Source organism: Balaenoptera physalus (assembly GCF_965194825.1).
Source record: "Balaenoptera physalus genome assembly, chromosome: 2".
NCBI lineage: Eukaryota > Metazoa > Chordata > Mammalia > Artiodactyla > Balaenopteridae > Balaenoptera > Balaenoptera physalus.
Window position 1 is genome coordinate 164,565,908 of NC_138883.1, and position 19,370 is coordinate 164,585,277.

Below are 19,370 nucleotides of genomic sequence, written 5' to 3' on the forward strand. Positions count from 1 at the left end.
AGATTTCATATCAGTTGAAATGATTAGACTTCATATCAGTTGAAATGATTAGACTTCATATCAGTTGAAATGATATGCCAACATGTGAATTGCTTTGAAAATTCTATGTCAATTTGCTTTTCTAAGCCCCCTTTAGATGAAACCATTATGCCTTCAGTTATTGTAACCAGCATTTATAAAGCACAAATTGTATTATTAGGTGCTGTGTTAGGCCCAAGAAAACACAGCAAAAATTCCTGTGTTGAAGGAGCTTAGAGTCTGGGAGGACAGACAGAAGTGTAAACAGCTCTTATACGAGGTGGTAAGCGTTTAATATAGGAATAAAAGTATCCTTAGACAGCATGAAATAGGGAGTGTCCGACAAGAGGCTTGGATGGCAAAGAGAAAGGCAAGACAAGGGTAGAGAGAGAAGTTGTTTCCTTGAGTCCTAAGGTTGAACAGACCACCAAGACCACAAGTGGGAATGAATGGTCAGTACAGGTAAAGGAAGCAGCATTTGTGAACACGTGGCAAAATGCAGACCAAGTGGCATATTTGTGAAGCCCTCAGTCCTAGGATATAGTTTACCTGCAGGTGCTTAAGAGAAGAGTTGCAGAAAATGAGCCTGGAAAACTAAGCTGGAGCCAAAAACCAAACTATTTTTAATGCCTTGATTGGGAGTTTGGGTTTATGGTCAGCCCTTGACTGATTAAAAGATATTTTGGAAGTACAATCTATGTTACTTGCTGAACAGTTCCAGGTGGGACTGAGATGGGGAGTTGTCTACAAGTCTACCTTGGACAACAATTAAAATCTTTAACTTATCTAATAGTGTGGGAACTAAAAGGAGTATTCAAATTTGATGCCGGTATCACCAAATGATGTTTGTGTTTGTTATTTTGTTTTCCCCCCAGTGGGAGAGACTTCTGAGATTTGCCCAGAAGCCACTGATTTCTTGTGCCACAACAAGAAGTGTATTGCATCCCACCAGGTCTGTGACTATCAACCCGACTGCTCTGATCGGTCTGATGAAGCTCACTGTGGTAAGTGTATTTGTCTGTTGTAACGCTGCGAGTTCAGCACAGATTTTCACTTTATTAGCAGAGTAACTTATTGGCATTGATGACTGAGAAGAAATGTTCTTTTCATGCACCAGAGTAGATTTAGAATAGACAAAACATTTTTCCAACTTCTCTATGCCAATATTTAAATGGCAGCCCTTCCATCCTTTTTACCCCCAGACTAAAAACTGCAACAAATGTATAGCAAATCATGTTACCAAAATTTCCCATCATGTCATTATATAGAACTGTGGGCAGAGTCAGGGTTAAAATTGGCAGAAACTGAACTAGCAGAGCCTACATTTCTTCATCAGTTCTCATTACTGATTCCATTCCTTTTTCCCCAAAAAATAACTGATTTTATAGATGAGGTGAAAAAAGAACACTTTGAATAAATACTAGTTTAATGATTAATTTTAATAATTACATTGCCCTGGAAAAAGAGGAATACAAGAACCACTTTGGGTTTTTTGTTCAAACTTTGATTCAAATGATTTTAAAATTCATGTATAAAGCCAAATGTGTAATTTTTAAATATGAACACATATTTAAATCCAAAGAATTTTTTTTCATATATCTTACTGATGAGCATTCATATGGAATCTTGATACCATACAGGCTGCCTGTTGCCGTTAATGTTTGCAGCATAACAAACTACCCTAAGAGTTAGTGGCCTAAACAAGTTTCATTTTGCTTGCAATTCTGTGGATCATTCATTCAGGAAGAAATCGGCTAGGCAGCTTGTCTCTGATCCACATGGCTCAAGCTGGACCTGGAGGATCACTTCCAAGATGCCTTTATCCCCTACATGTTTGGCACATGTGTACTCTTTGGTTTCTCTGTCTGGATCAACATGAAATCAACCTCCAGGGCAATCCCTGTGGCTTGGGCTATCACAGGTTAGTCAGACATCTTACATGGGATTGGCTTTTACCATGTGTCACCTGTAAAAGAATGCACAACGTAAAAGTTAAGAAGTATGTTTTATTGGCAGACTTTCTGAGGACTTAAGCCCAGGAGGCAGCCTCTCAGATCCCGCTGAGGGACTGCTCCCAAGAGGTAGTCGGGGGGGAGCCAGGATATACAGGAGTTTTGCAGCATAGACCAGGGAGCCCAAACATCAAAAGATTACTGTTAATTAAAGAAAACCAGATATCTCAAGTTAAGGAGTTCAGTGCTTTTCTGTGTTTGGGAAGATGCAAGAACCTGTGCTCAGTGAAGTCATTCCTTTGCTATACACCTTAGCTATCTAGGGCCAGCATCCAGGTTTTTCCCATCCTAAGTCCCCTCAGGGTGCACCTTTGTGGGTGGCTGCAGTGACTGAGGGCTTGATGGCGGGCATCCTGTTGTTTCTGCCCTGAGTTCCCTCAGGGCAGTGGTAGTGGCTGACGGCTACAATGTCCTTTGTTTACTGACATGGCAGGCAACATTCTTCATTCACAGGAAGTTCCAAGAGCCTGAGGAAAAATAGCAAAGAGTTTGTATGACTTAGCCTCAGAAGTTCCAGAATGTCCCTCCTGGCTCTTCCTAATGGTCATTCAAATAACAAAGTCTAGCCTAGATTCAAAGAGAGGAAGGGAATAGACTCGATTTCTCAGTGGGAAAATATCACACATGCACAGGGAAGGCGTACTACACAAGGCACGTTTAAATGTTTATTTTTAGCTCAGTGTTATTTTTATTCCTCGGGATGTTTGCTTCTGAAGTGTTCATTTCTCTTTCTTGCATTCGCTATTTTTTTTAAATTGTGGTAAAGTATACATAAAATATACATAACATAAAATTTACTATTCTAACCTTTGTAACTGTGCAGCTCAGTGGCATTAAGTATACTTGCATCGTTGTGCAGCCAACACCACAGCGTCACACTGATGCCAGCTTACATGAGTGTCATCAGAAAGGTTTTTCCCTTAGAGGGCATCCAGAACCCATATCCAGAACTTTTTTTATCTTGAAAAATTGAAACTCTGTACCAATTAAACAAGAACCCGCCATTCTCCCCATCCCCCAGCCCCTGACAACCACCATTCTACTTTCTGTTTCTATGCATTTGACAAGTCTAGGTGCCTCATGTGAGTGGAATCACAGTGTTTGCCTTTTTGTGACCGGCTTATTTTACTTAGCGTATTATCCTCAACATTCATCCCCTCTTTTAATTTTAAGTCAAGCATAAAAGAAAGTGAAAATGACTGGCACTTTTTTTAACTGTATTATGAATACTACAGTATTATAATCTTAATTTCATAAAATATTTATTTCCTTTATAATATATATATTCTCAAATGAAATTTATAATACATTAAATAGTACTTTCTAGTGTTATTTCTAGCTTCTTTTAAGTGCACCAAAAATATATATATTTTTTATATTGACTGTTAGGAATTGATTTCAGTAGAGTTCTAAAACAATGCTCTGAAGCATTTTGAAATCACCATTTTCCCCACAAGACATAACAAATAGAGCATTTAATAATCACCAGTAAAACATTAGAAAGTTGGCCAGATTTATGAAGGTTCTAAAGAAAAAATAATTTGAATATGATGGCATTGACATACATAATCCAGTGGGGTGAGAAAGACAGCTATCACATGCATATAGAAAACTTATTACAGACAGTAAATATCTTCCTCTCATGTAAAAATGTACATATATTGAAAATGTTTATATAAAAATTAGACTCTTCCATTTATTCCTATTCCTAGTAGGGCTAGGAACAACTTTCTAAACATTGGGTGTATAAAAATGAACAACACGTTGTGTTAGGCTTCAGAAATTCACTTTCTACTGTGGAAAAAAAAACTAGAGGGAAAAATGTATTAAATATAATGTTCTTTGCTTTTTGAAAAGGTAGTTAGTAAATGAAAAGATTCCTGATTATTTTTTAAGTGTAACAAGTGCTATCAGGAATAAGGTTATCACAGCTTATGTGGGGAGTACATATGAAGAAAAATATGTGTGTGTATGTACATCTGTATATGAAATATAAAAATAGACCTAAAAACATCAGAAAGAGTTACAGGTATTTTGGTTTTTCAAATGTGAATGCTGCCCATGTTCTTTTTGCTTCACTCATTTTTCTTCTCAGAGTACCTTATATGATTTTTATTTTTCCCCACAGCTATTTGAGGTATTGACATAAAACACACAAAGGCAGTTTTGATTATCAGAAACTGAAGTCAATTACATATCCATGTCTGTTAGTGTTACCCATGACTTTGATGGACAACTGCAAGAAGTATTTGAATTTATTAAAATAAAAGCAATATGTTGACAAATGAAATAATCACTTTTCTTAAAACTTCTTGATAGATTTTGTTCATCTCCAAAAGGAACATTGCACAGCACACAGAGATATACAGGTGACTTATTGATGCTGCAAATTGACTCCATCAATATTTTATATTGATGGTCTTTTGGATATATTGGAGGCATCAGGGCTGGATTCCTGCAGGCAGAGAATCTATTGTGGATAATGGAATAAATTACAACATTTTCAAAGTGACCTTTGGAGAAATATAAGGAAACAATTGACCTTTGGGTTATTAAACTGAAGTCTTCATTTTGACTTTGACCATCATTTGTTGGGCAATTATTTAAATTTTCACAGGCTCAATTTCCTTATCTATATAGTACATATAATAACATACAGAGTGCTTTGAGAATTAAATGAAATAATGTAAAGAATATATTTGTTCAGTCTTTCAGGATTAATGTTAGCTTCTTCCATGCCGTTATTTTTATATTGTCTTGAAATTTGTCAGTCATTGTGAATGCCTTATTTATATGTCCTTTATATTTTTCAGACAATAAATGCAGCTACTCCTCATGACCACGTTTTTACCTTAGGTTATGAGCAAAGATAAAATATTTTGCATCGCTACCTCTTGTTGCAAAAATGCATGGTTGATAACAAATAAGATCAGTTCTTTTTAAAAGAAACAGTTAAGTTAGAAAATATGCTCTTTTTTTCATGGAGGAAATTACTACCTAAAACGTAGTAAGTGTGCCTTGTATTCTAGGCTAGGGATGCACAGAATGGGATGGGTACTTTCTCTCCTGCATCTTACAGTGATAAACATCATTAGTCAGTCATGTCACTCTTCCCCACTGTACCCAGATTCTCCAAAATCCTTCTCAGTGCAGCTTTCCAAGAAGGCATTTCACAATGAGGAGAAACTGTTTAATAGTTCTATGTTATGTATCATGGTATGGCAAAATAAGGTTGCTATGTGGATGTGAGAATTAAAAATAATTAATTACGGAGCCATCTCTTTAATATAACTGAGTTGATTAATATTTATACTGACCTACAACAATATGGCTGAATATTGTACCAGTGGAAAAATGCCAGTCGTTTAAAACAGTGTTAGTAATACTTTGAATCCATTCAAGGGATCATAATAAAGATCACAATTTGGAAAATACTTTTTCTAAAGCAATAGCCATTTTGAAAATATTGATACATATTAATCATCAAGAAATATTAATATTACAAAGTCTTCATACCATCTATCATTCAGTAATTAGTATGGAATCACGGCTTATATAATGCAGTTCAATAATAATACCTGATCACATGGAAATGTTTACAGTAATTCAATGGTAAACAACAATTAAGGTGGCAGTGCAAAATAAAGAAGTAATAAGTTGCCAAACGAATAGTAATAACTGATTACTGTTATAAAACACACACACAGACCCTGAGAACTGACATGATCTGGAAAGAGAAAGATAGTACATAAGTTGGACATTCAAGAAAGAGTATTATTTGCTAGATGGAATGGAGAAGATACATTAATTAATACACTTGTAACAGAAATTCCAACCTTGACAGGTGTAGACATCATAGCAGTCCCTGCTTGTTGCCTATCCATTTCTTTTTGTTCCTTAGAAACAGAACTGCAGTTTTATCCAGGGCAACATTATGACTAACCACAGGTACCATCTTCTCCAAACTTCTTTGTAGCCGCCCTTGAGCACTCGCCCGCCAGTGAGATATACGTGGGAATTTGGGGAAGGAAACCCTTTCAAAAAGAAAAAGCACCAGAATAGGAAAATGCTTTTTTCTTCTTTCCTCTTCCCATTCCTTTCAATGCCTTGAATATGTGAACTTTTCACTGCTGGAAGGTGCAGCAGCATCTTGCAACCATGAACGAGCCTGAGGATGACAAGATGACAGAAAGGAAAGATGGAAAATATGTGCTTCACAACTACACACTTGAACCACAGTCACAATGCCAACCTTAAACTGACACCTTCCTGACATATTGTTAATTGAGATAAATGAATAGTAGCTGTTTAAGCTACTATTATTTGGGTTTTCAGTTACTTGAAACTAAATGCATCTCTAACTAATACAGGCAATAAGGAAAATGTATTATCTCAAATAGCAAGAAGTCCAAAAGCAAGGGAGCTCTAGAGTTGGTTAATTTAGTAACTTTTGTCATCAAACGTATAGAACTATATGCCCTCCTTCATTCTTTATGTTCTGCCATCTTCAGATAATGGATTTTCTTATAAAGTCAGCTCCCCATAGAATCTCTTCAGTCCCAAGCATCGCATCTTTGCAATGATATCCTGAGAAAGGACAAATAGGTTTTCTTCCTTTTGATTTATTTTTAAGAATAAAGAAACCTTTTCCTAGGTGTCTTTTCCCTAGTAAGTCTCATTGTCTAGAAAACATCCCAAGACTATCTTAAACCAGTCAAGACAAGGGAAGTTTGAACATCGCATCATGATTGCTTAGATAAACCATGAGCCGCCTCTGGAGTTACAGGGGGCCGTTTCGCTCTTCAAACAAATATCTGAGTGAAAGAAGGTGAATTCCTAGATAAAACTGCAGTTCTGTCCTGAACGAGAGAGGGAAGGAAGGACTGACAAATGAGCATCAAATTGCTAGAGAACATATGCAAAAAAAGAGAGAGAGAGAGAAGTACTTCAACATAAAAGTTGAAAAAAAGTCAGTTTTATTCAAAAGAATTTTTTCTGAAAAATTTCATTGAAGTAGAGGCAGTTTTGGAGACAAGACAGATTTCAGCCTAAAAAAAACATTGCATCAGAAAGGTTATTGTATTCAAGGCTAGAGGTTTTGAGGGCATTTTCAAATAATGTGAACACCTGAATATTTCGAGCAAGGGAAATAACATGAGAGCAGTCTTAAAGGTGAATAATGTGGTTTGGGTGTATAAGGTTGATAGAATGAAGGCTACACTAAAGAAAGAGCCTCTTAACATAAACCAGGGGCTTGAACCAATGGAGCTGGAACAGGGACTATGGAGCTGCAAAGAAAGGAATGAATTAAACAAGTTCTCGAAGGGAGAATCTATAGGTGTTGGTGATAGATTAGATATGGAAATAAAGAATGCAGAATCAAAGATAACTTCATAGTTTGAATCTTTAGAAAGAGAGAGAAGATTCATGCTATGAAATTAATCAATAATCTCAGAGAGAAGAACCCATTTGGAGGGATAAATGATGAGTTCATTTTAGGCTTGTTGGTTTTGAGATGATAATTGCATATTCCAAGTGGAATGTTCAACAAACATTTGTAGATAAACACCTGCATTTCATTGTAGCTGTAGATTTGTAGGTCATCTGCACAAAAGTATGAAAGGCTATGGGAAAGAATGAGTGAAGATACCTAGAGTGAGACTTTTTTTAATTATGTAATTTTTTAACAAGAGGGGCACCCCAGCTAACTCTGCAATATAAGAAAGGAATTAGTAGAGAATGTGTGATTGAAAGATGTGAAAAAGTTGTATAACTTTGAAATAAATGCAGCTGTGGAATGCTAATAACAGTGTTTGGTAAGCAGTTGAGATCATAAACCAAGGTTAACCCTAGAAAAGGGAAAAGTAAAAGTGATATAATTTGAGTTAGAGAGTCTGAAATGTAAGAGAATGAATCCTGATTGTGTAGATATCTTTAGAGTCAATGGTAAAGTCATATATTAAATACGGTGGAAGAGGAAGGACGAGACTGGTCACAGAGAATAGAAAAAGAATAATTATCGTAGGGCCTATGTGTCGGGGAGTCAGTTACACAGAAATACTATAGAACCTGTGTGTGACATCATTCTAACAAACACACAATGGCTGTCTTGTTTGTAACATTGGAAGATTCTATATGTTTGCGGTTGTGTTAACTAAACACCTGGAGAACCACATTCCTCAGTTTTATCCATATTATATAAGCATGGTATAAATCTATGTATAAGCATGGCATAAAAAGGATATACAGAGCCCATAAGTAAGTATATAAAAACCAATGTAGTATAAGTCATATAGAATGAATGAAAGAAATGTATATAATTAAAAATGATTCTAGTTTTTAGGGATAAGATGCAATCATGCCAGAGAAGTAAAATGCTGAGATTTTATGAAAATACTCTTAGAGATCCAGAAAATTTTCTATAAAAATATTAAAGCTTTGTTTTGCCAAATGTTTGGCATCCATTTTAATAGCAAGTTTTTCCTTGCTGACAAAGTTTCTATATATGCTAATAATAGTTTTATGTTAAGAAAAAGTTATGAACAAGAAACCATCTGGAGAAGAAACATTAAAAATAATACAAACTTCATCTTTCTAAAAAAAAAAAAAGTCAATGACAATCTCAGTTGATTCATACTGATTAAACCATCCAATAATTCATTGTCTCTATAACACAGTTTTTACAGTGAATGCTCAAAAATAATAACTGCTATGCAAAAAGAAAATTAAAGAAAAATGAAAGCAGTATCAGGGTATTATGAAGGCACTTTTCACAGATGACTAGGTAGTAGACAATCAGTTATTATCTAGTAATTTTTTTCATTGTGAACAACTTAATTTTTTAATGAGTTATGAATCAACACTTTTAGAAGAGAACTTCTTTCATTATTTAGTGACTGGCTCTGAAATGTTGTACGTGGGTGATGGGTATGGTATGCTGAGAGTGTTTGCATCCTATATGGTTTACTACTTCTACCAAAGGCACCTTTTCTTTAGTTAATGACTTTTCCTATCTAATGGTCTATGCTGTTCAAACACCAGAGGTGACAGAGGGACGGAGTTAAACATCCAGACAACTGGAGATATTGATTTATTTGACCTGAATTATCTATATTATCGTAATGTTTTGTACATTGTTCATGTGTAGATACAGTTTTATCTATCATCTAAAATGTTATTAGTCAATCCATGTAAATCCTTAATGGCTAAATGACAGTATTCATGCACTGCTTCTAGACCCTGTGATAAAAAAAGTTTCAGTGTACAACTGATATTTCCAATGAGTGCAAATACCCTGGTTCTTTAAATTTTTAAATAGAGTATGCAAATACTAATTTTAAATCATCACAAATGTAGTGTAATATCAAGTGTGACATACATTTCCACAACATTCCATTAATATTTTTGTTTCCTTAGGCCAGTATACAAGCACAACAGGAAGCTGCAATTTTGAAATAACTTCAGGAAGCTGGACCACAGCTTGCAGTCTTACTCAAGACTCTCAAGATGACTTGGATTGGGCCATTGGCAGCAGAATTCCTACTGAAGCATTGAGTCCAGACCTTGATCACACACCAGGTAAATGCAGTAGAGATAGTCAGGCCATGTAGTTCACTGGGCTGGAAATTTGCTTTAACTATTTGAGTGAATGTCAGAGCACCTTCCTTATGTCTTTGTGAGGGTAGAGCTCAATAGCCTTTTTGAAAAGAGAGTTAGTTCCTTCCATTTAACCCCTGAATTATTTAATAGACCTAGAACTGATATTGCTACAACAAGGAAATCAATGACTCTATTTAAGAGACTCACAGATTTTATTTACCCTACCCTAAAGGTGGCCTTAAAGTCCCCAGTTGGGGCAGGGACAAGTAGGGAACATTCAGATTAATGCATGCAGTAGGCAAAGGTGTACAGTTGGCATGCTGCCACGATGATCGCTAGCTTGCCACCAATTTCATTCCAGACCCTCTGAAGTACAGGGGCAGAGATTTAAAAGGTAAGTGGTGATAAAAAGAATGAGCATCAGCAAACTCTGAACAAGTTTTGCTTCCTGCCTGTGGCATGAGATCAATGTAATCTTAAAGGGTTTTCCAATTAGTAGAGTCAGAGTAGAAGGAAGCTTGTATTCTTGTTTACTTTTACCCTGAAATCTTGCCTGATACTCAACACTTTTCTTAGAAATCTAACTTTCTTTGGAATTAAAAATACCTTTTTTCAGTGATAACTTTTCTTAGGGACAAAAACTTTTCTTAGGGATAAAATCTAGCTTTTCTTTGGGATAAAAAATAATCTTAAATATTTGTGATGGTGAATTTTAAGTGTCAACTTGTAGGGTGTTTTTGGGTGAAGTTAACATTTAAATTGGTGAACATGGAGCAGATTACCCTCCATAATGTGGGTGGGCCTCATCCAATCAGTTGAAGACCTGAATAGAACCAAAAAGACCAGCCTCCCTGAGCAAGAGGTAACTCACCAACAGCTTGCCTTTAGACTTTATCTGCCCTGTTGGCTTTCTTGGGTCTCCAGCCTGCCAGCCCACACTGCAAATGTGGGGCTTGTCAGCCTCCATAATCACATGAGCCAGTTCCTATAATAAATGCCTGGCTATATTTACACAACATCGTATTGGTTCTGTTTCTCTGGAGAACACTAGCTAATACCTCTTCAAAAAAACTGAGGCATAGAACAGTGAAAAAGAACAAGAACACATGGAGTTAAAATAAGTTTTCATAGAAAAAGTATACAAGATTGGCTCAGCCATTTTATGTCCAGTGAAAAGAGAACAGTAATTTTAGCATTTATATAGTCCATGAAAATATCATGATGTTCAATTACAGCACGGATGTTCATTCTCATTTTAAAGCTGTTTCCTAATTCAGCTTCAGATTGAATATTTCTATTCCTTTCGACCTGTCAAGTTTTATTTTTTCTGCCTTTCATTAAGTTTTTTTTCCTTAAAAAAAAATGAGATTAGTATACACCATGTTATAGGTTAATGGAACAGGACAGAGAATCAAGACACTTAGATAAGTAATTAAGAGGATTTAGTATATAACAAAGGCCAATTCAGTGGGAAGAAGTTGTATTATTTAATATGATGCTGGCATAGCTGGTTGTCCACCTGGAAGGAAATGAAATTAAATTCCAGTTTTTCTTCTATATATTTCATATACAACATATATTCCAGATGGATTAAAGATGTAGATGTAACAAATTAAAATAAAACTCTTACCAAGAAAACATAGGGTAAACTATGTGCAATTTAAAGGCAGTATCTAACTTCCAAAAGCCCAGATATAAAATTATAGCTATGATCTAAAAATTTCATAAACAAAATCAACAGGCATATAATAGATTTGAAATTTTTTTCTTTACATATTACAGGTAGACTATATATACAGATAACTCTCACAAACTTATTAGAAACGGCAATTTTAACAACCAGGAAAGATTTGCCTAGCCAGTTCACAGATGATCAAATTCAAATAATCAACAAATATATTAAATGATGCTCAAGTTCACAACTCATCAGAAAAATGCAAATTAAAATAATCAGATGGGAAGAGATTTTCAAAAGCCACTTACAGATGATTGAGAGATGGAGTGGGGGGAACAGGATACTCATTGATGGTTATGGGAAATTTTCTGTTTTGGAAAGCATTCTGGCCACACAGAAATACAAGGACCAAGACATAAGTACATGTGTGTAAGGATATTTACGTCAGCATTGTTTGCAGTTGAAAAAAATGAGAAATAAAATGAACATGCATCATTCATACAATCATTTATTCATTCCTTTGTTCTTTTATTTGTTCATTTATTAAGTGCCAGGCACTGTTCTAGGTCCTGGGGATACATTAGTGAATAAAACAGACAAAAATCACTGCCACAGTGGAGTTCACATTCTAGACAGAGGGAAACAATAATAAATAAACATAATAAGTAAATAAGTTATATGGCCTGTTAGAAGTTAGAAGAAAGAAAGAATAGAGGAAGTAGGATCGGGAAGGCCAGGGGATGGGTTGGGGGAGGATGGCAATTTAAATAAGCTGGTCAGAATAGGCTGCACTGAGAAAATGCCATTCGAAAAATGACTTGACGGAAGTGAGAGAGTGATACAGGTAGGTACCTAAGGAAAGAGTGTTCCAGCCTCAGGGACAGCCAGTGCCAAACACCCTGAGATCAGAGTGTGCCTGGTGGGTGACTCAGCCTGGACACTAGTGATGTTCCGGGTAATCTAATTAATTGTTGTGCGGCTGCCCTGTGCACTGCGTGATGCTTGGCATCACTTGATACCAGCATCACTCCTCTCCCGGGTGCTGACAACTCAAGATGTCTTCAGAAATTGACAACTATCCCCAAGGGGCCAAAATTGAGAACCTAGAGGAACAGCCAACATAACTGGTTACATCCACAACACACAATATCACGCAGCCACTAAAAAGAGAGTTTAGTGCCATACAGCTGATTTGCAGGGATTTCCAAAAGATATTCTAAAAGGAGTAAAGCAACATGCAAAATGATTATATGGTGTGATCTAATATTTCTAAAACAAACAATGACTGCCCCCCCGTCTGTGCATATGTATAACTCCATACCTAGATATTTCCAGAATAACTACGTGAACGTGGAAAAGAGGATGAAAAAGGATACATACTCGTTTATTAACATGAATTACTTGGATGGGTGATAAGGTTGGAGGAGAGGAGAGGAGGAATAAATCCAAAAATAAAAGAAAATAATTGAAACCAGGAATCACACCTCAAAAGAAACTCTAACGTACATGATGGTAGCACATTTATGTGTGTGTGGAAAATGTGGTGGATATTTTTAAGTTTTACTCCTTAGAAAACCTGAACTATTGTATTTCACTCTTTTAATATTTATTTTTTTCTTCAGTATTTCTTTTCACCAATTTTACATTACTGAGTAATACATCTTTTTCTAAAATTTTAAAAATATAAATAACCAGAAAAAAGAAAACCCTAGTTGTTCCAGTAGAGTAATATAACCACCTTTAAGCTTCATATTTGTGTATCCTGCCATTCTTTCTTAATGCACATATTGGCCAATAAAAAGAAAGTTTCTACTTGATTTAGTAATTTAAAAAACATAGTGTGAACAAGTTTATGTTATGAAATATGTTTAGCAACATAGTTTTTATTATATCATAGTATTCTACTTGTTGGATATACCATAATTTATAAAATTATCTAATGGTAAATTCTTAAATTATTTCCTAATATTAAACATCACAGTAATCAATATACATTTAGATGGAACTTTTTTTACTTTTCTGATAGTTCCTGAGGATAAATATTAGTTTCTGTTCCTTGAGAAACTGTAAGAAATAAACCAATATTTATTTCCTACTAAGATCCAGACAGTAACATCTAGATAACAAATGCTGGTGGGTTCTTTTGATAACATCTGCAGCAATCTTTCCTTCTCTTAAGACAATATTTGAAAATTACCGAGCATGTCTGCTTGTATAATACTACTAATGGGACAAAAAGTATTGTAGGCTCAGTTTAAGAAAAAGTAGAAGTATAATCGATGGACATGAGAAAGTTTCCACACATTGTCCCAAAAGACAAACATGAGTAATCTATCGATACCTTTTAATGCAACAATTAAGGACTATTAATAGTTGTGTTTATTTTCTTTTTTTGAACTTTTATAGCTTGTGTGAGTTCATTAAAGACCACATGAAAAGTTTTCCATCTGGTTATTTATGCAATATGGTATACAAGTAATGTCATCCACAGATAAGGAAAACTAATCATTCTGACCGAATACTTTATTATCCTCCCTGTTAATCACTACACAAGACAGTATATTTTTGCAGAGTGCTGTTTTCAAAGCACTCTGATTATATCATCCTGGCTACACCACTACGGCTCACTAAACTTGTTTAGGCATCACTGAGACAATGGGCTGCTAAATAGATTATAAGGACATTAATTAATGTTGACCCTCTGGGAAAAACAAAATTCTTTATGAGAAGGCCAGCAGATTCAAAGAGCCTACCGTCTGTTTCTAAGCATCACAACATCGCTGTCAATTAAAGCTGCATTTATGGCTCTTTTCACTTATTGTTACCAAGATGAAGCATTAGATACATAAGGAGGACATTTTCAGTGCCCATCACAGGCCTATTTATGAGTCTTTTTGGAGCCATTGCCAAAGTTGTAGAGAGAAACTACAAGCATTAATCCACTCTCCAGTCTGCACATGAATAAATAGTGTTTGGGCTTAGTATATATGGGATTTAATGGCAGGAATGACATTTGCGTGACATGAATTAACAGAGGTAAAATTCAAAAGGCTGCTGTCTCTTTTTTATTCCCTTCCCTCATAACTTTTTTTTCTTTTTAATATTATAATAAATTAACCATCTCCACAATTAGATTGTAAACTCCAGTAGGGCAGAAGTCACATCTTTTGCTATTTTTATATTCTCTCCAGCATTTAAACTTGAATAGCACTTGATGAATACTTGTGTAGGCCTCATGTGACCTGGATCTATCTCCTTCTGTATTTATTGCAAATATTTTGGATTAATTAAGGCAACGTATATTTCCTGAGTGCCTACTAAACACCACACACAATGTGTTGGGAACTGAATTAAGTAAATGTTTGGAAGCTAACTGGAATGGAATATGCTGCCTGATATAACCCACATGCTTACTGTTGTGCAATTCTGTGTTCACAGCCCAAGGTCAAAAAGTACCCACAAACAATCTTAGTGACACTAGTGCTCTAATGTGTATGACAGCAGTTTAAAGTATTAAGTGTTCAACAAACAGAACTTAGTTGGTACTTGGTTGACAGAGCCCTGCAGGCTAACGGGTGATAACTGTGATTCCTATTGGGCAGACAGGACAGATATTATTATTCCTACACTAGAGATGAGGAACAAGAGCAGTTAAAGGTCTTCTCTGAGCCTGTATACTGAGGAGCCAAGCCAGAAATGAACCCCTGGTGTTTGGAGCCTCATCCAAGCCCGTTCCCAGGACATCACTATCTTCCTTCATCCTTATACAGCTCTGTCTGAATCTCCTTAACATCCGTATCTGGGGCCACTTAACCTCTATTCCTTCTAGAATTATATCGGCATCTCACCCTGGTCTCTGATAGAGTAGGGAGGGTGGAGGCTTGATCAGGGATATGGTGTGTTATACACAAAAGCCAGCCCTCGATCACATGTTTATCAGACCACTCACTTTGATCATGTCCACACACACTCATGCACACATACATACACATGCAGAAAGAGATAATAACTGTACTGTAACACATTTTTAAAAGTTCCAATCCTTGGACCAGAAATGTTTGAGGTATTCCAGAAGGGAATAAAAAAAAGCTGATGGGATCAGAAAGAATGGAGTAAAAACAGCAGAAATCCCATCCTAGGGAAACATGGTTCACTATAGATCTTCCCAAGGAAGCTACACAAATATTCTAAGATTAAAATCAAAAGCACTGTCCTGGACAGAACTGTGTCCCCCGCCCCCCAAAATTCAGATGTTGAGGCCCTAACCCCCAATGTGACTGCATTTGGAGAAAGGGCCTTTAAAGAGGTTTTAAGGTCAAGTGAGGTCGTAAATTTGGGGCCTTCATCCAGTAGAACTTGTGCCCTTATAAAAAGAGGAAGAGACACCAGGAGGCACCTACACAGCGTAAAGGCCCTGTGAGAACCCACAGTGAAGGTGGCCATTTGCAAGCAAGCAGAGAGGCCTCAGGAGAAACCAACCCTGCCAGCACCTTGATTTTGGACTTTGAGCCTCTAGAACAGTGATCACCTTGAAATTTTTTCTTAAGTACTATATAATGCAATAATTTTTGTTGGCAGAATGATGCTTTCCTTACGAACAGTGAGAAAATAACTTTCTATTGTTTAAGCACCCAGTCTGTGGTATTTTGTTATGTCAGCCCAAGCTAATACAAATACCGAGAAATGTTATGAAAAATTGTTAAGAGTAACTGACTGAGGAACAGCACTCAGAACACCTGGCTGAGCTGGGAACCTGGCCCCACCCTTTGTATTTCCCTGCCAGGACCAGTGTTTCAAACACAACTGCTCACAGAAGTAGCTTTTTCTCCCAGGATAAAATCAGAGTACTGTCATCTAAAGAAAACTGGGCATCTGCCTGCCTGGGAAAGGATTATCATGAGATAATTAGATCCTGAAAAAGAGACAGGGTCATACATGGGGCTGCACAGGATCAACACTATAGGTTTTCACTACTAGACAGCCATATTCTGAAGCTTCTTGAATAGGAAGAACTTTGTCTTACTACAGAATTGAGTTGAAAATAGTGGCAATCACTGCATCATGAATCTCAAACGCCACCACCACTACAACCATCACCACAACTGTGACCACCAGCGTGATCATCAGCATGGCCAGTGCCGCCACCTGGGCCTTTACGGGTCGTATAAATTGATTTCCTTTGGATGCTCTGCTTTAACAATGAATTAGACAACATTATCCCCATAACTGGATCTGGTATCATGTGGGATCTCTGAATTTATCTCAGATTATTTTGAAAGCTTTCTCTGTTCTACTTAATTTTAGAGCTGTTTCTTTGACTTGGCCTAGACAGATCCCTTTATGTTTAGCATAACTACAAAATATTTATGTAGTTATTCTAACTTTCTTTTGTTGTCAATATTTTTTCTTTATGCTCAAGTTATGCATTATAGAATGTATGTAAATAATGAATATTAGTATTTTTTTCTCATTTCCTGCTATTTGTACCTCCTTTTTCTTTCCCCTTTACTTTTCTCCCATGATGCCCCCAAAACATATAAGCATTAGGTAAAAGGAGACATAGAATATTAGGATAAAATGAGTAATAATAAATAGCATAACATATTTTTCTGACTTAATTATAACTTCTGGTAACCTTTAATTTTTTTTTTTTTAATTTTTATTTATTTATTTATTTATTTATTTATGGCTGTGTTGGGTCTTCGTTTCTGTGCGAGGGCTTTCTCCAGTTGCGGCAAGCGGGGGCCACTCTTCATCACGGTGCGCGGGCCTCTCACTATCGCGGCCTCTCTTGTTGCGGAGCACAGGCTCCAGAGGCGCAGGCTCAGCAGCTGTGGCTCACGGGCCTAGTCGCTCCGCGGCATGTGGGATCTTCCCAGACCAGGGCTCGAACCCGCGTCCCCTGCATTGGCAGGCAGATTCTCAACCACTGCGCCACCAGGGAAGCCCTTGGTAACCTTTAATATCATCTTGTAAAGGTAGTTTGGCTCTGATATTTTCTAAAAATGTATTAATTCAGTAATTGTATACTTTAGAATGAGAGTACTAAAGAGTCTACTTTCATACAGTACAGATGAAGAGAGGTTTTTTATTGTTATCATTTATTTCTTTTTACTACTAAAAATTGATAATTGTTAAATGTAACTAAATAGAACAAGTCTTGTTGTCAAAAATTGTCGTGTCTATGTAGCTGGTATTCACTGAGTGCCGATCACCAGGTCTTGTTTAATCCTCACAATACCTTGAAGTTTTACAGCAGAGGAAATGGGTGCACAGGGAGAATAAATAACTTGCCCCCAGCCACACAGAAGACACTTGTGGAATCCAGCACTGGGACCCATGTCTCTCTAAAGCAAAAGCCTACATTTGTAACCCTTAGTCTCTAAGACTTAACATGACATTCTCAAAACTTAATGAAATGTAAAGTGTGTTGATCAGATAAGTGAAGAATACTCAGTAGTTTCTCTTCTAAAACACAAAAATGTTGGAAGATGGCATTTTATCAGTATAAAATAGCTCAAAGCAAACAAGTATTTTTTTCTATATTTCTTATTTACTCTAGTTGCCATTTTCTTACCACAATTCAGTATCATTTCTACTCTCTTTGTCTTGTGTTACTTTTTAGAACTACAAACATTCCACTCCAAATATACAGCAATGCCAAGGAAAAAAAAACAGGAGACGTTTTTGGCTGATAAATCTCAGAATATGTCTTGCAGGTTTAAATTTCTCTAAACCATTGCAAAAAGGCAATAAATGACACTCATCATTTGTTAACCAGAGTTAGAATAAAGGCAATTCCCTTTCTCACTTCATCTTCATGAAGTGAGAAAACAAGGGCAGTTCTCTTCATGAAGTGAGTCGTTAAGCCAGGGTTATTCCTCATTTCCTTATTTTACTCTGAGACAAAGGGTAAACTTGACTTTGGTGATGTTTAGACAGCAAGAACAAGCCCAGATCATCTATAAGTCCTCTATGTGTCTTCAAAAACTCTCAAGATCTGACAGTGATTTCCATTTTGTTGCCAAAAAGCAATGCTGGTGTCAAACCTTGAACCACTACCAATCATCCACATGTACCATTTGTGTTTTATTTATTTATTTAATTATTTAATTTATTTATTTATGGCTGCGTTGGGTCTTTGTTGCTGCGCGTGGGCTTTCTCTAATTGTGGTGAGCGGAGCTACTCTTCGTTGTGGTGCGTGGGCTTCTCATTGCAGTGGCTTCTCTTGTTGCGAAGCACGGCTCTAGGAGCACGGGCTTCAGTAGTTGTGGCACGTGGGCTCTAGAGCGCAAGCTCAATAGTTGTGGCGCACAGGCTTAGCTGCTCTGCGGTATGCGGGATCTTCCCAGACCGGGGCTCGAACCTGTGTCCCCTTCATTGGCAGGCAGATTCTTAACCACTGCGCCACCAGGGAAGTCCCCACCTGTACCATTTGAATCAATACCGCAACCAATTTATATCACGTTTTTCTGCCTCTGGGGAGAAACAAAATCTTAATTTCTGTTTTTCTTTTCTTTGTTTTGTCTGTGTTCACTGAAAATACTTACAGGAATACTTAATAATTGTTTCAGGTAGGACCCAGATGACGCTTTCTTTTTTTTGAAATGCCAGGAGGTATCATCTGTGAGACATGGTGTTCAGTGAAAGGCATGTGAATGAAGCAATTCTTTTAGAATCCTGTAGGGCAAGATTAAACCCTGAATAAATAATCTGAAAATCTTTCAGGTTAGTTATCATTTTACAAGTATCCAGGAATCATAGTTTCTCTAAAAGGAATTTACTAAATGCATATTTATTTACAGACTTTATTTCTCAATAAAATAATGAACCATTAAGCTTATCCCTTTCTATCCTCTCAGAACCTTGCCTCCTTGTATTTACTTCCTTTTTTGTGTGTCCTTAAATTGCCTCTTTATCACTACTTTGTGCCTTCAAGCATCACAATTCTCTCTTACCTTAAAAAACAAACAAAATGAAATACCTAACTACCTAACCTTAACTTTGTTTCCCATCTAAGTATTATTGTTTTTTATTTTTTTAATCTCCAATTACCATTTCCCAC

The 19,370-nt window shown here is 36.5% G+C and overlaps 1 protein-coding gene across 1 annotated transcript in view; it reads left to right on the forward strand.

The window, feature by feature from the left end:
• Positions 1-19,370, forward strand: part of MALRD1 (MAM and LDL receptor class A domain containing 1) — a 621,227-nt gene that overhangs the window by 434,826 nt on the left and 167,031 nt on the right. The window contains exons 31-32 of the mRNA XM_082449909.1: positions 894-1,022; positions 9,447-9,608. Coding sequence (XP_082306035.1) covers positions 894-1,022; positions 9,447-9,608 — 291 coding nt within the window. The remainder of the gene's footprint in view (positions 1-893; positions 1,023-9,446; positions 9,609-19,370) is intronic.